Source organism: Camellia sinensis, chromosome 13, assembly GCF_055761805.1.
Source record: "Camellia sinensis isolate YWXY chromosome 13, ASM5576180v1, whole genome shotgun sequence".
NCBI classification, from domain to species: Eukaryota; Viridiplantae; Streptophyta; class Magnoliopsida; order Ericales; family Theaceae; genus Camellia; species Camellia sinensis.
In genome coordinates, this window is record NC_138973.1 from 74834966 (window position 1) to 74851030 (window position 16065).

Genomic DNA, 16065 nt, shown 5'->3' on the forward strand with positions numbered 1-16065 from the left:
CATTTTTATTTGAACTTTTTCATTTTGTTTTTCACACATACATACACACACATAGACAGAGAGAACAGACAGGACTGTGAGTTGTATTGAATTTTGAATCAGAATTTCAGAAACCCGTACGACTACAAACTATATATATATCAGTACCCCCCTTCTCCTCTCTTCATACTAGTACTGAAAAAGCCTGGGACCAACTCTCTGCCTTAGGCTCTCTTCTTCAGTTATAGGGATTCGAGTCTTATGATCTACACACACATACATGCCTGTCTTAATGAAACGTATACGTATACCCCTCCTATCTCAAAATAGTAGTTCGTTTTGAACAATTTAATTCGTCAATAATGATTCATCTCATTAAAAACGATTTATGTTTGGTAAAATTTTTAAAAAAGATTTATGTTTGGTAAAGTTTTTAAAAATTAATTATACTTTTACATTCAAATGTTACTCCTTTCGTCCCAAAATAATGGTCCCTTTTAGAGAATTCAACTTTTTTTCATAATACAATTATTGCATTTGAAAAATGTTGATTTTTCAAAATTATCCTTTTGATAGTATATTTTTTGAAAATATCAATGTCATAATTGTACTTTTTATATTATTTATTAATTTAAAAAAGGACAAAATAAGAAATTTATATTATTTTTGTACTTGATTTTTGAAGATGGACTAATATTTTGGGACAATAAAAAATAGAATAAGGGACTAATATTTTAGAACGAATGGAGTATTTTGGTTTGAGTTTTTACATTATAATTGCAAATAATTTCAGTATACATTTGAAAACATATTTGATAAAGCAGATAATTTTTAAATTTTTAGTCTATTTGGTCGTATCAGGCAGTTTACCGCAGCAATACTTTTTTTTTTTTTTTACAATTAGCAATCGTCACCTGTTATTTGAAAAAAAAAATTATATTTTTCTTTTGATATTTTTTAAGGGGGATGCACCAATAAATCCCAAATTAATAACTTATGCACTGTTTAGTCCTAAAAGTTTTCTTATAGACTGAAAGGTCCCATTACAATGTTAATAACATCAGATACAATGTTAATAACATCAGAGTCATGTTACAAACATTGGATTTCAAACATCTAATGTTCATCAAATTTCAATAATGTTTGAAAATATAGGATGAAAAACATCTAATATTCATCAGATTTCAATAAATTTTGAAATTATAGAATGAAACATCAGATCATTTACATCATTCACATCATGTTGATGTAAAAATGGGACTAAATGGAGCATAAGAAAACTTTTAGGACTAAATGGTTCAACGTTTCAAAAACTAGGACTTATGGGTAAATTTTCCATTTTTTAAATATAGAAATTATTTTTTTAAACCAAAATGACTAATTATTTTTTTGAATTGAATTTTAAAAAGAGTTTGGTTATGAAATTTGAATAGAATTTTCAATAGAGTTTTGAATTATGTGTTTAGTTATGAGTTATAAGTTTTTCAATTAAGTTTCGAAAATTCTTTTCAAAACTCATGACCAAACAAGTTTTTTCATTTCATATGTCATATCAAAAATTTAAAATTCAATTCAAAACTCTTTTCAAAACCCATAACAAAACGAATTTCTTCTTTTCAAATCAAAATTTCAAAACTCAAAAACTCAAAATATAATTCTATTCTCAAATCATAATTCTAAAACTCTACCAAACACTACCTTAATTTTTTCAAATTATTTTTTGATATTACATTTTTTTTTTAGAAATATCAATTGTCATAATTGTACTTTTTGTATTATTAATGAATTTAAAAGAAGGGTAAAATAAAAAAATTCATATTATTTTAATCCTCAATTTTTTAAAATAGACTAATATTTTAGGATAATAAAAAATAAAATAAAAGACTAATATTTTAAAATAGATGGAATATGCATTTATGTTGATTTTTTCTTATATTTTGTGTTTTTATAATTCAAAATTTAGCTTATTAAACCGATTAATTTAGAAAATCAATTCTATTGGCAACTTACAAAGATCTCAATTGAAACCTAGACAAAAATCTGCATAAACTGACTATAATAAATTATTGCACATATAACTAAAGGTGTCATTAAAATAATTATAATTGAATATTGAATAATGAAAAATAAAAATAAATTTATTTATTAAAATACAAAATTACATTCACCATGATCCAATCTACCAACTCTAAGAGCCACAAAACTGTAATTGCCATCATTCTTGCCCTAAGGCCTGGATTTATCATCATCGTTGTAAAGTGAAGAAACTAAGAACTTCTTTATTAATTTTTCAGAAGAATACAGAGAATGAATTACAATGCTGTATTTATAAACTTGTAAGTAAGCACTAGTTTGTTACAATGGAGTGATAGTTACAACTATATGGATGAGGTGGAAGTAACTTCGAGAAGCTTCTTTCCACAGCTGGAATAACAGAATTAGTTAGAGCAGTTATTTCTTGCAGCAGTAGTTGTACCAGAATCTGTTGCAGCAGTAGTTGTACCAGAATCCATTGAAGCAGTATCTTCAATATAAAGTATGACATATCTTCAAAAAATCACAATTACTCTCTCTAAACAGAAATATGGTCAATGACGTAGAAAAAAGTGAAGGTGGTGGATTTAGCGTCACTTGGGGTGAAGGAAGGGGTAGGGATTGGGTTGAGGATGGGATTTTAGTGGTGGTATAAAGGATGGCTAGGAGGTCAAGTGGTGGCAAATGGTGGCATTGGATAGGGTTTTGTAGGAATAAGGATAGAAGAGAAAACAAGAACCTTAGATGAGAGTGAGAAAGGGGAAATTCATTCGTATGACGGGTGAAGGATGTAATGACCCTCATTCTTGTCTTGGTCACGTTCATGTACATCTGCATGATTTTGTCTTGATGAGCTTGCATTTGTAGATTTTGAATTGTTTTGCCTAAGTAAAGGTCTCTGTCTTATTTTGTGTTTGTGTGACTTACTTATGTATTGCTTATATGCTTTGTTCCTTGCTTGGTGCGTTAAGCCTAGGTCACATCCTTGAACCTCTTACACTTAGGACCATCTTAGAATCCACTTTGGTTGACCTCCACCTTTACCCTGGCACATTGGCCGAGATGTCATCATCTAGGCCGAGGTGTGCATCACCTAGGCCAAGATGTGTATCATCTGGGCCGAGGTGTTATCATCTAGACGTCCTATATCTTTGATCCTTGCACCTAGTGATCTTATTCCTAGACTGGTATGACCTAGACCGAGGTGTGGCACATCTAGGCCGAGGTGTGGCATAGCTAGGTCAAGTGTTATCCTTCCTAGCCGAGATCATTGAGACCTTACTTGCCGAAGCCTATGTCTTGATCGAGATCCTTGCCTTGCCAGAATGACCTTGTCACCTTACTTGTCATACACACTTTGTCATATCCTTGTTTTTTCACTCAGGCACCTTTTTGAGAAAATCCAATCCGGTAGTGCCACGTGTTCCAGCAGAGGGTTAAGTCAGCCGGCAGTAGAGAAAACATATCATTTGCTATATCTTTGTCTTAGAAGAGAAAGAAGCTCTAGAAAGAGAGAAAGAAGGAGTTCTTAGAGTGAGAATAGATTTCCAAGCTTGATTCTTAGAGTTTGAACCGTTGGATTCGTGTTTTGAGGTTAGAGTCTTGATATACTCTTGTTGTTCTTTATATTGATCTGATCACATTGCATGATCTAGCATGATTCACGAGCCATGCATTGATTTGAAGTTTGGTTTTAGAAAGAGAAAATGATGTTCTTGTGTTCTTAAAGAAAAACCCACGTTTTGATCCGAAAGTTTGTATCAAGATCTATGTTTTTGTGTTTGTTTTTATGGAATCTTCAAGTATGGTACCCAGGTCCATGTTTTTGAACTCATATCATGAAATCTCAGATTTTGAATAAAGAAGTTATGATTTTAGCATTCATGTTCTTCATGTTCATATTCTTCAAAAGGAAACCCAGATTTTCCAGACTTCATTTCCCCGAATGTGGGCACCGGGACCACACCTCGTCCAAGGGGTGTGGGACTTCGGCCAAGACTTGGTTGGTACCCAGCATGTTTTTCCCGAGATAAAAAAACAGTGTTTTAACTCCCAGCACATGTTTTACCTTGTCTTGACTTGATTTTTAGAAAAAAAATACCGGGATCATTTACGTTCATGTAGAGCTTGTCTTAAGGATGCATTGCACAACCATCTTTGAGCATTACTTCTTGTCTTCTTGAAATACATTCAGTGGACTTTGCCATGTATTTGTAGGTCTTGGATTCTTCCCTTAAGCCCTACACCCGAAAAGCTATGTGAGTGGTATTTTTAATAAAGCTATGTTATAGTGTTTGATAAAAGCTTTGCTTTGTTTCGTTTTGGAAAAGTATTTGTTTAAGTATGAATGATTATCTCTAGTTTTGTATTAAGTATTATCTTGTTTTGATGACATTCTTGGAAAGTCCTTAGTGCTATGGGACTATAATGCAACTAGTACCCTTGTTTGAGATATCTCCCTTGCCACCGATGGTCTTGTACAGGTGGGTTTGTTTAATCGATTCCGGGTCGATTATTCACTTGTTTTGTTAGAAATGTCATCCCTTGTATTATATTGATGCTAGTAAGCATCCCTTGAAACTTTGAAAGATTTGATAGATGAACTTGGTTCATCCCTTAATTTTGTACAAGCTATGATATGTATTGTTTTGATAAAGATCTCGGATATCATTCATTTAAACCTTTATTACTAATATCATTTACTGAGTATCCAAACTCACCATCTCCTTATATATGTAGGTGATGAGCAAGAGGGCGCTGCTGCCTAAGCCTTGTTTGAAAGATGTTTTGGATTCATGTTTTGTATCATCTTGAAGATTATGCTTCTTAGTTTTGTAGCTCATTTCTTTTGTATGTCGGCTTGAGAAGCCTTTTGATCAAGATGCGTTTTATTTTGTATCCAAGTTGTAAAATCATGATAAGATGTATGCTATTTTATTTGATCTATGCATTGCTCTCATGGATTAATTAAATTTAAATTTATTGCTTCCGCACATATAAGTCTCATATGTATACTCTGACTGTGTGAATCCTTGTAAGTTGGCTTTTGGTAATCTCGGATTACTGGCCACCATAGCACCATTCTACTAGGGGCGGAATAGGATCGTGACAAAGGAGGTCCATTCAGGTAAGGATTGAGCCAAATCAGGTTGTATTTGAGTTTGGATTTTGCATCAAAACTTTTCTTTTGAATTGCCAAAATTGTCCCTCAAAAATGCAAAAAGTTATACAATTTAGGAGACTGGAAGATTTCTTTTAAGGTACATAGTGAGAAAAATCTAATTTACCCTAAAAATATTATAATTAAGATTGTTTGAATTTAAAAATTTTGTATGGAAAACATGTATCAATATGTGGTAATGGTTTAACCATTGTAGGTCTTAGAATTTATGTGCACAAGTCATATCATGTGGCGGCTATTGCCGTCTATGTACCAAGGCAAAGGGCCAGGATCACTTTCATAGTCCTGTATATGGCTAGTAATTTCTTTTTTTCTTGGATATTATATATCAGTGTATTTTTGTAAAAATAATTATAAATCAATAAAAAAATTTATCAACATTAATAATTAAAATTATAAATTTTTTAATGATTCTGTAATTATTTTTCTAATACTATGCCTCCGTTTGAGAAGTGGGTTGGCTTTTTGACTTTTTTGGCTATTTGAGCCTAGGCTCAAAAGCTTGGTTTGAGAAGGACATTTTGGCTTTTTGACTTTTTTTTGTGAGAGAAGAGTATAATGATTATGGGTTGGATGTGATGTTTTGTCTGTTGTGGCTCAAATAGCCTATTCTGTCTTTTGTGACTCAAAGAGCCAAAAGAGCCCAAATGAGCTCTTCCCAAACGACACCTATATGGGATTATAATTTTTTTTTTCTTTTTTTTTCTTTTGGGAGACTGTATGAGTAGTACTTCGTAGAGCAAAGCACAGAGTTTCATTTCAAATATTATATTAATATTAATATAATATACATAAATATATATTATTGTGTTTGAAATTTAAAGTATTTTTTAAGGAATAATTTACAATTGTTGGTTTTTTTAATTGATGGAGGGCATGGAATAATTGAGGGAAGGTTTGATTTCTAGGAAGTCTATTTTGGATGTATTTATATCATGGTGCATTGACCCCCACTTGATATGAGAGAGAGGGGGTAAATATTTAATAATTTCATAATATAGATGCGTTATATTTTATAATATTATAATTGATAAAAAAAGTATACACGTAGAGTATTGTATTAGGTAATTGAAAAATATAAGTGAACATATTGAATAATGATTGGTTAAGAAATATAAACACGTGATACTCCGCGAATATTGAATAATTTGCCAAGAGGGAGAAAGGAAGGGGAGGGAAAGAGCATATATGATACATCAAAATGATGATCATGGCATGGAGGACATTAAGACCCCTAGCTATCTGATGATCTTCTATTTCTGAGGTAGATATATCCGATCTTCCTTCCTAGGTTTGGCTTTCATGGCCTTGTTTGGTTATTAAGAAAGAGGACGAATCTTCAGAGAAAAAAAAAAAAAAAAAAACAGTAAGCCTCATTCTCTCCTCCTCCCTCCTCCTCCACCACCTCCACCTCCACCACCACCACCACCGCCCCCGCCACCGCCACCGCTGTCACCACCAAACACCCACCACCTTCACATATCAGCAACCCCTCTCTCTCTCTCTCTCTAGTTTGTGTGTGGGAAAAAAAGAGCTTTTTGACAAAAAGGTAATTAATTGGGTTATGCAAAGTTTAGATTTTTGATCTTTTTGTTTTTATGGGTCTTCCTTTACTTGCTTAGTAATGTTGGGTTTTTTTGTTTTCTTGGGTTCTTTAGTGTATTTGGATCTTGATGGATTTGTTCTTGCAGGGTCCTGAAAATCTTCAAATAATACAAGAATCTAGAGGCGGGGAAAAATAGAAGAAAAACAACACAGCACAAGTGAAGAATAAGATTTCGTGCTCTGCCATGTATGGCTCATCAAGGTGGTGAAGAAGAGAAACACAACAACAACATGGCCTCATCAACAGGCTATTGCTACTCTGATGTCTCATCTGGAAACCCAAACATCCAATCTCATGATCTGGTGAATCATCAGTTACAAAGCTTTGAGTCCAACCCAGAGATCTACAACTTGACCACAGGCATGGAGATGATAGGGTTTCCACCAAAGAGTGACGCTGACACCAACTCTGCTATCTGGAAAGGCTTCTTCGCCGGCAAAACTGGTGGTGGCGGCGGTGGTGGAAGTGGCGGTGCTTCGTCTTCGAAGACGATGAATGAGTCTGCAGCGAGTGAGTTTTATCAGCAAGAACAGTTCAACAACAAGGCTTCTGAATTCATAGCCCTTGCAACAAGTGAAACAAGTGAAACCCTGATGGTTGCACCACCGCAACCACCAGACTCAACAAGTGGTTGGCATGATCAGAACAGATTGATGGTTGATGATTCATCTCTGAGGTGTGTGTTTCCTTGTGAAGGAAATGAAAGGCCAAGTCAAGGACTCTCACTCTCACTCAGCTCAAGCAACCCTTCTACTATTGGGTTACAGTCCTTTGAGCTCAGGCAACAACAACAACAACAAGAAGATGATATTAGATTTGTTTCCTCAAGTTCTAGATCAGATGGGTTCTTTGGAAAATCAATGAATAATGTTCAGCAACATATGATTCAAGATGTGTTTTTGGGAAAAGCTGCAAATCATACTCAACATCATAATCGCCATGGACAGTTTCTTCAGATCAGGAACTCAAAGTATCTGGGACCTGCTCAGGAGCTTCTGAATGAGTTCTGTAACCTTGGAACAAAGCAAACTGACCCAAAAACAAAGTTAAAGCAGCCCCACAACAGCAAGAACAGTCAGTGGCAGGATGAGAATACAACAAACAATTCTTCAAAAAAGCAATCTTTGTACAACCTTGAACTCCTGGAGTTGCAGAAACGAAAAACAAAACTGCTTTCAATGCTTGAAGAGGTATACTACTACTATACATAGTCTCTGATTTTTTAATTTGATTTCAAAATCTTTTTTTAATTTTTAATTTTTTTTCCCCACTTTCCACCCCAATCTTTTATTGCTCAACAATCAATATTTGGGAAGATGATATCTTGAACTAATTAAGCGGCTGAGAGGGCCTTTCCATTAATGCCCACATGGTGACAATTCATGGCAGTTCCATTTTAATTTCAGAAACCTCTATTCCTCTTCATTTTTCTTGTGGGTTTCTTTCAATATTCATTTTTATTAACTCTTTTAATTTGTTTTGTTTCTACACTTTCTGTGTTCATAGCAGGACTAATTTTCTTTTCTCTTTGTCTTTATCTTTGTTTGTGTGGGAGTAGGTGGATAGAAGATACAGGCGCTACTGTGATCAAATGAAAGCCGTGGTTTCATCGTTTGAAGCAGTGGCAGGGAATGGAGCGGCAACTGTTTACTCGGCGTTGGCTTCGAAGGCTATGTCCAGGCATTTTAGATGCCTAAGAGATGGGATTGTGGATCAGATTAATGATACCAAGAAAGCCATGGGAGAGAAGGATACAGCTGCACCGGGTACAACACGGGGAGAGACGCCAAGACTTAGGCTTCTTGATCAAACTCTGAGGCAACAAAGGGCCTTTCAACAGATGAACATGATGGAGAGTCATCCGTGGCGACCCCAACGTGGCCTACCCGAGCGATCTGTGTCGGTGCTTCGAGCTTGGCTATTCGAGCATTTCCTACACCCGTAAATTTCTCTTACCCTTCTTTGTCATATATTATACACTCATCAAATCATAGCATATAAGTTTTAAATAACGGGTATAGTGAAAAAGGCATATATTTAGTCATATCAAATAATCACTGAATATTAATATCAAAAATTCAAAATCTCAATATATATTAGACAGTATTTAAAACAGTCTGTATATATATATATATATAAGAGCCACAGTCTAGATTTATAAAGAGAACAAAAAAATAACTCCACTTGTAGTTCTAGTAGTACTGAGGTTGCAAAGAACAACCCAATATTTGGGTAGTTTCCCATAAGATTCCAATATTGGCACTTGACATATTGTTTTCAATCATATATGTATATACATATATTTTGCTTTGTGAATTTTTGTTTAGGCCATTGTGTTTTCATTTGTGTGGCTTGGATTGGATTCTGTGGCAACTTACATATATAGGACCCATCTCTTTTGTCTCTCATCCACTCAAGTTTTTCAATGTTCTAACTACTACTAAAAGTACAACAAATGTTGAACTTGTAAAAACTGTACTGTTTTTTTCATGAAACTCTGCTCAGGTACCCAACTGATGTAGATAAGCACATCTTAGCCCGCCAAACAGGTCTCTCAAGAAGCCAGGCATGTCCACATCTCTCTCTCTCTCTCTCTCCCCCCTATTATTATTCCATTAATTTAATTGACCCATATCTTAAAATTTAAAATAACATATAATTTATATTTATTCATGTAATATATTATCTATATGTAATTTGTTAATGCATTGGTTTTATGTTTGTTTATATTGTTCAGGTATCAAATTGGTTCATCAATGCAAGAGTAAGGCTATGGAAGCCAATGGTTGAAGAGATGTACGTAGAAGAAACAAAGGAACAAGATAACCACATGGTTATGGCTTCCACCTCAGATGATCAAAACCCTCAGGCACGCCCCGAAGATCAGAAGCCAACACAAGACCAACTCGTGAGGATCGATTCAGAGTGTCTCTCTTCCATCATCAACAACAACCCAGAAAAAAATGACCCCAAACATGGCACTAAAAGCCCTCAAAATCACCAACCACCCCACAATTTGCTCCACCACCACCACCACCACCACCAGCATCAGGAGCAGCATAGCTTTGGTAGAGTGGCGGAGACGTTTGGGGCGGTGGAATTGGACTTTTCGACATACAATCATCATGCGGTTGGTGGTGTTTCTTATGCGAATGAGAATGCCCACCAGAGTTTTGGTGGTGGCAATAGCGGCGGTGGTGGTGGTGTGTCTTTGACACTGGGATTACAACAGCATGGTGGGAGTGGGGTGAGCTTAGCATTCTCCCCGGCATCACAGAGTACTCTCTTCTATGCAAGAGATCATATTGAAGATTGTCAGCCGGTTCAGTACTCGCTATTGGATGGTGAAGGACAGAATTTGCCTTATAGGAACTTGATGGGTGCACAATTGCTTCATGACTTGGCTGGATAGACAGAAAATTATTTGGGATTCATGAAATGATTTATCGATCAGTAATACTAGAAACCAAGAACTCAGTCACAGAAAAGAACCAAAAAAAATTAATACGCAGTTCAGACAGCATATTAATTTTTTTTTTTTTTTTATTTTGTAGCAATTTCTATGTTTAAATTCTTGGTTTTTTGGCATTACTGTTTATGGACCGAGAGTATCAGTGATGGCTGCTGGAGTTCTAGGCGAAGGATGGTGAATTGGTGATGGTAGATAATCAAATTGGGTATGGATAGAAAACTTGATACATACATATAGATCTATAGTAAGTAATTATTAAGATATATACATACAATGAAAGTTGCTAGTTTCCCATGCTTTTGTTGATTGGAAGAATATTTTGATTACCTTTAGGTTGAAATTGATTTGCCGGTTATTGATGCAGGATTATAGAGAGTTGATATGGGATATAACATAACAGCGATATTATTTTACATTATTATATATAGTATTATCACTTATTGGTAAATAGTTGGGGGATTTAGTGATAGCCCCCTCACTATCTAATTTGTCTTTCAAAAGGACAAGAATTATATAAGTACTTTCAAAACTTTCTGATATTTTAAAACTTGTTTATTTTACTATATTACCCTCATATCTATCAGCTCTTCTATTAAGTCATCTTCATTATGTATTTCAGAGTAAAATTTTACTTTGATACAGAGTAAAATTTTACTTTAGTTTCAGAGTAAAATTTTACTTTCATACAGAGTAAAATTTTACTTTAGTTTTAGAGTGTAAAATTTTACTTTCATACAGAGTAAAATTTTACTTTAGTTTCAGAGTGTAAAATTTTACTTTCATACAGAGTAAAATTTTACTTTCATAGTAAAATTTTACTCTGGTTCTATCAAATGAAAAAAACAGAGCAAAATGAAATTAGATCAAAAACAACAAAAATAAATAAAAAAAAAAAACAAACAAAAACAAAATAAATTAATCAACAAATCAACATATCTAATTGAGAAGAAACATTTCTAAAACTCCATCAACAATCACAAATCTCAATGGAAATAATACATGTGTTCAACAACACTCATACACATAAATATATATATATATATATATATACATATATTCTACTGTTCCTCATCCACATCATTCCCAACCTCCTGTTCAACTTCTTTCAATCTCGAAGCTTCAGCCTTCGCATTCAACATCGCAAGCATCTCATCAACAACCTCATCATGTTTCTTCTCCGTTTCCAATTGAGCCATCTCCACCACACTCTGAATCTTCCCCATCTGCTCCGAAACCCTAGCTTTCAAATCTCCAAAGAGCTTATTCAAATCTTGAGACAAAGAGCTTATTCCTTAGGTGCAAACAACAAAGCCATTGATTGAGGATGAACTTTTGCTATTTTGATCTTCTTATTGTTTCTATGGAGGCATTTGTTACCAGATCTGGTCACTCTGACCAGATCTCCTTTGAAACCCTAGTCATGGAGTCATCATCTATGTATATGCAATAGTTGTATCAGACGAAGCTTGAGAGATTGAGATTGTGATTAGGAAAGATTTAATTGAGGGTATAATAGTCTGATAAAATATTTAAATAATAAATTTTGTCCTTTATATAAGACTTTATAATTATGAGGAGTTTTAAAAGTATAATTTTTTTCTTAGTCTTTTTAATAATAAAAGAAAGATAAGGGGGGTTTATAGCCAAATTTCCTTAAATAGTTGTTAAATGAGATTGTATGATAACTCATGGGGTACTATCAAAGCCGATTGAAGGATTTGGTCAATCACACCATGCAGAATAGTAGCACTATTGCATGTAGAAGGTGTTTAGAATAATCTAAATAAATATATTTTTAAATTTTTTATGAAAATATATATAAAAATAATAAAAAGATAATATGGCTTAAAAAAATAAACAGATAAAAAAAATATGTTAATATAAAAAATACGAAATAGTATCTTAATATTTACTCCAATATATGCAAATATTTGTTTCCTCTTTTGGCTAGGTTTGGAATTTAAAAGGTAATAATTATATATATATATATATATATATATTATGATAGTAGTTATTTGGGGAGTTGAGTTGGGGTTATTTCTAGGTCACCGTGTAGTTTGGCCTAGTCTAATTCGAGACTATGAGTCTACGGGTTCACTATGACAACTGTCTATTTGTTTAAAGTAATTTAATAAAAATTATATGATTATAATTAGAGTAACGATTCATCCCTTTTTCCCCATCCCTTTCACCCCTTCTCTCTCATTGGTTACCTTTTTTTTTTCTTTTTTTTTTTTTCTGCTCCACCAATCACCTCCTGCCACGTGACAAAGGGGGGTGAGGGGTGACCCCCAAAAAGGAGTCCCAAGTATTATTCTTATAATTATTAAATTGATTTGATTATTCTATCCAAAATTTTAAAAAACAAATGAATCAATGCATTAAACCAATAATGAACCCACATATCAAGACTACACGATCTAGTCTCCTTTGAAAGCTAGAGAGAAGCCTCTCAATTCTTTAGGGAAGACTGTTTGTTTATTTGTGAAAGCGATAAACCTTTTGGTAGCATAAGCTAACTGATAGGATCATTTGTGGCTCTAGTTTAAAATCATAGTTCCAATTTTCATGGGGCACAGGGAGATTTTTTTTTTGAGCCAAATTCACTTTATCTCCTATGGTTTAGGTCATGTGTGGATTATTTTCATCTGACTTTTAAATATTATCACATAATCCTTGTTGTTGATGGACTAAAACGCACCGTTAGCTTTTCCATCCCAATTAACATAATTCCTTGTAATTGATGGACTAAAACGCACAGTTAACTTTTCCATCCAAATTAACAGGCGGTGAGATTCACACGCCCATGAAGAGAGTAGGTTATGTTTTATGATCAAAATACCCCCTACACATCTTTACATTTACAAAGACTTGCCATTCTTCCTTCTCCTCCTCTCTCACAGCTCCAATTCAGAACAAAAATTTGCAAATTCAAATTTGGATCTAGCAATATATCTTTTTTTTTATTTTTTTGTGTTATCTTCTTTTTATTTGAGATCCAATATATTTCCTTTTTATTTACAGCAATATATCTCCTTTTTGCCTTTGAACAACTAAATCAAATAAAAAGGACGATGAAATCAACCCCAATGCAAATAGCATCAATCTGGACCAGTGAACAACGAAATCAAACCCAACGCAAATAGCATCAATCCACACACAATCGACCTCAACACCGGCCTTCTCTGCGAAGACAATCTGGACCAGAACTCCATCATGTGTACATATATATATACATATATATACATATATATATTTTTCTTGATCATGTACATATACATATACAAATCCAAACCCATTTTAATAATTTTTTTTTTTTTGATTGAAGAGAATTGAAATTCCTCCCATACATATACATACATATATATATATATATATTTGTATACATATACAAATCCAAACCCATTTAAAAAAAAAAAAAAAATTGATTGAAGAGAATTAAAATTCCTCTCATACATATACATATATATATATATATATATATATTTGTATAATGGCTAAAATATGAAGATGAGATGAGCTTGTATAAAGTTTGAAATGGAGAGAGAGAAAAGAAGAAGATGAAGATGGAGAGAGAGAGAACTGGGTTTGGAGAGAGAGAAGAACAAAATGAAGATGATGGTATAATTGTCAATTTACAACTTTTGTTAACGGAAGTTAGTGTGCGTTTTAGTCCATCAACTATAAAGGGATTATGTGGTGATATTTGAAAGTCAGAGGTAATCCACACATGGCCTAAACCATAAGGGATTAAAGTGAAGTTTGCCTTTTTTTTTTTTTTTTTTTTTTTCTTTCTTGTTTTTTTCTCAAGACAATTAAATTAAGCTGCATATTCTGTTAGGGTCCTCATTTTTGTAGATTAAGACTGTTCATTCACAAATTACAAAATATCAGTGATCATTTCATAGTTGTGGTCCCTAATCCTCCACTAGTTGATATTTTGTGCTTGAAAGAATCGATCGCTCGCTTTTTAATCTGTCAACTACGCAATGGTATGAGTAATACTTCAAACATGGAATCTTTTACAAAAAAATGTACAAAATGTAATGCTTACAACACTGTATTTATTCTTATGAAGTGTCGGCGCTTATCTATACTCACCATTTTTTTTTTTCCAGAAAGTCTATGTGTCCTACCATTGAGTGTCTAGATTCTCTAACATTAAGCTATGCAATTAATTGTTATATAATGATTTTATTTTTCAACATGGGTGGCCTACAATATATTGAGGAATATACAATTTTGTGACTTATTGATTAATGTTATAGATGTTGTTCATACTTCTTAAGTTTATATTTGAAGATAAGTTCCTTGTATGTCAAGCTAGCTTTGTTGGGTTACACCAAAATATATGAATCGAGATGTTTTAGGAAGATGGTTAAAAGTTAATTGTTTTACTTTTTTAACTTTTTTATGTGAGAGATAATATGACCTAAAATGAATTAAAAGCTAACTTTTGACTTTTTATGATATTCCCAAATGGCCCCAAAAATGCTAGTGTATCTTGAAAACATCTCAAATGTATCATTGAACGACTGGAAAAGCTTAGGATCAACCAGCTAGTGGACTGATTAAAAAAAAAAAAAAAAAAAAGAAGAAGAAGAAGAAGTAAAATTTGTGGTTCGTAGCATTGCTAATATGTGGAACTCTCATCCATTTTTTATTTTTTATTTCCTTTTCTTAAGTTACTTTTATGCTCAGCTTATAGTGTTTGATTTAAAATTTAAAAATAAAATAAAATTAAATTAAAAAATGGTGAGAAGATGAAGGTGGCACTCTTCTTTTGTCTGTGTATGTGTGCTCTCGAAAAAAAAAAAATATTATGCAGATCAATTGCTAATGAGAAACGAAGGCAAATAAAATAAAATAAAATAAAAATGAAGCAAAGAAAATGAAAGGAAGGTCGAGTATGGAAATGTATCAATGAATCATGTAGATTCAATCATGGAGCAATGAAAATAGTAATTTATAATTAGTTGGTTCAATCTAATTTTAGAGAATTTGGATTCGTTAAATTGATGAGTCAGACATGAATCTCAATTCTCAATAACATTCAATTACATAGTATTGTTATATTATATTGAGTTATCAAAAATATATATTATGCAATAAACAAAATAAGTTTGAGAATTCTATTTTGATAATTAATGTATGATGTATGTGGGGGCTAGTATATGTAAATAATCAAAACCAGGTAATGGAAATTTTAATTAATGAATAATAACAAACTTGTTATGCTTAACGAAAATAAGTGAAATGTCCTTAAAAAGCATTGAAGTTTTCAGCATCAGTTGATCTTATATGCTTCACATTGCAAGAAGAATAATATATATATTATCAATGTGGAAAATATTATACAAACTAGTAAATCATTCAATTTTTTTTTTTTTTTGGTACTGAGTTTCAATGATATGAATTTTTGTCTCCTACGTGTTAGCTAGCTACTGCATGTATTAATGCATGATGAGAGTGTATATATATGCTTAATTAATTGGGATGGTCCAACTGGTTTGGTTAGCAAATATGCCAGTTTTTAATTGGATTTGCAGTTTTTAATTGGTTTGTTGATTTGCTTTTGGTGCTGCAGTTTTTAATTGGACTTTTGTTGTTGTTGTTTTTTTTTTTTTTTTTTGTGCTGGATGTTGATTATTTTATTATAGGAAATTAAGGTTTTAGAAATAAAAAAATTAATGATAAAATTACTTTTTACAGATAAAATTTTTTGTCCTTAAAAGTATTATTATTTTAATTTTAGCTATAAAATTAGACATTTAGTGATAACTTACTAACCTG

At 32.9% G+C, this 16065-nt stretch overlaps 1 protein-coding gene across 2 annotated transcripts; it reads left to right on the forward strand.

The window, feature by feature from the left end:
* Positions 1-6316: 6316 nt before the first annotated feature.
* LOC114281802 (homeobox protein BEL1 homolog) lies at positions 6317-10566 on the forward strand. Of its 2 annotated transcripts, none has more exons than XM_028224383.2 (5): positions 6317-6743; positions 6886-7990; positions 8359-8741; positions 9306-9366; positions 9538-10566. In XM_028224383.2, the coding sequence occupies exons 2-5, from the start codon at positions 6989-6991 to the stop codon at positions 10210-10212; spliced, it is 2121 nt and encodes a 706-aa protein (XP_028080184.1). In that variant the 5' UTR covers positions 6317-6743; positions 6886-6988; the 3' UTR covers positions 10213-10566. The 2 variants fall into 2 exon arrangements, with proteins under 2 accessions (XP_028080184.1, XP_082758666.1); XM_082902540.1 differs by having other exon boundaries at positions 6345-6458.
* Positions 10567-16065: the final 5499 nt, after the last annotated feature.

What these genes read in the sequence shown, in the direction of transcription:
- LOC114281802 (XM_028224383.2), top strand. Translation starts at nt 6,989, where the DNA reads ATGGCTCATCAAGGTGGTGAAGAAGAGAAACACAACAACAACATGGCC. An exon ending in TGCTTTCAATGCTTGAAGAG is followed by an intron (nt 7,991 to 8,358) that starts GTATACTACTAC and finishes GTGTGGGAGTAG; the next exon opens with GTGGATAGAAGATACAGGCG. An exon ending in TTCGAGCATTTCCTACACCC is followed by an intron (nt 8,742 to 9,305) that starts GTAAATTTCTCT and finishes AACTCTGCTCAG; the next exon opens with GTACCCAACTGATGTAGATA.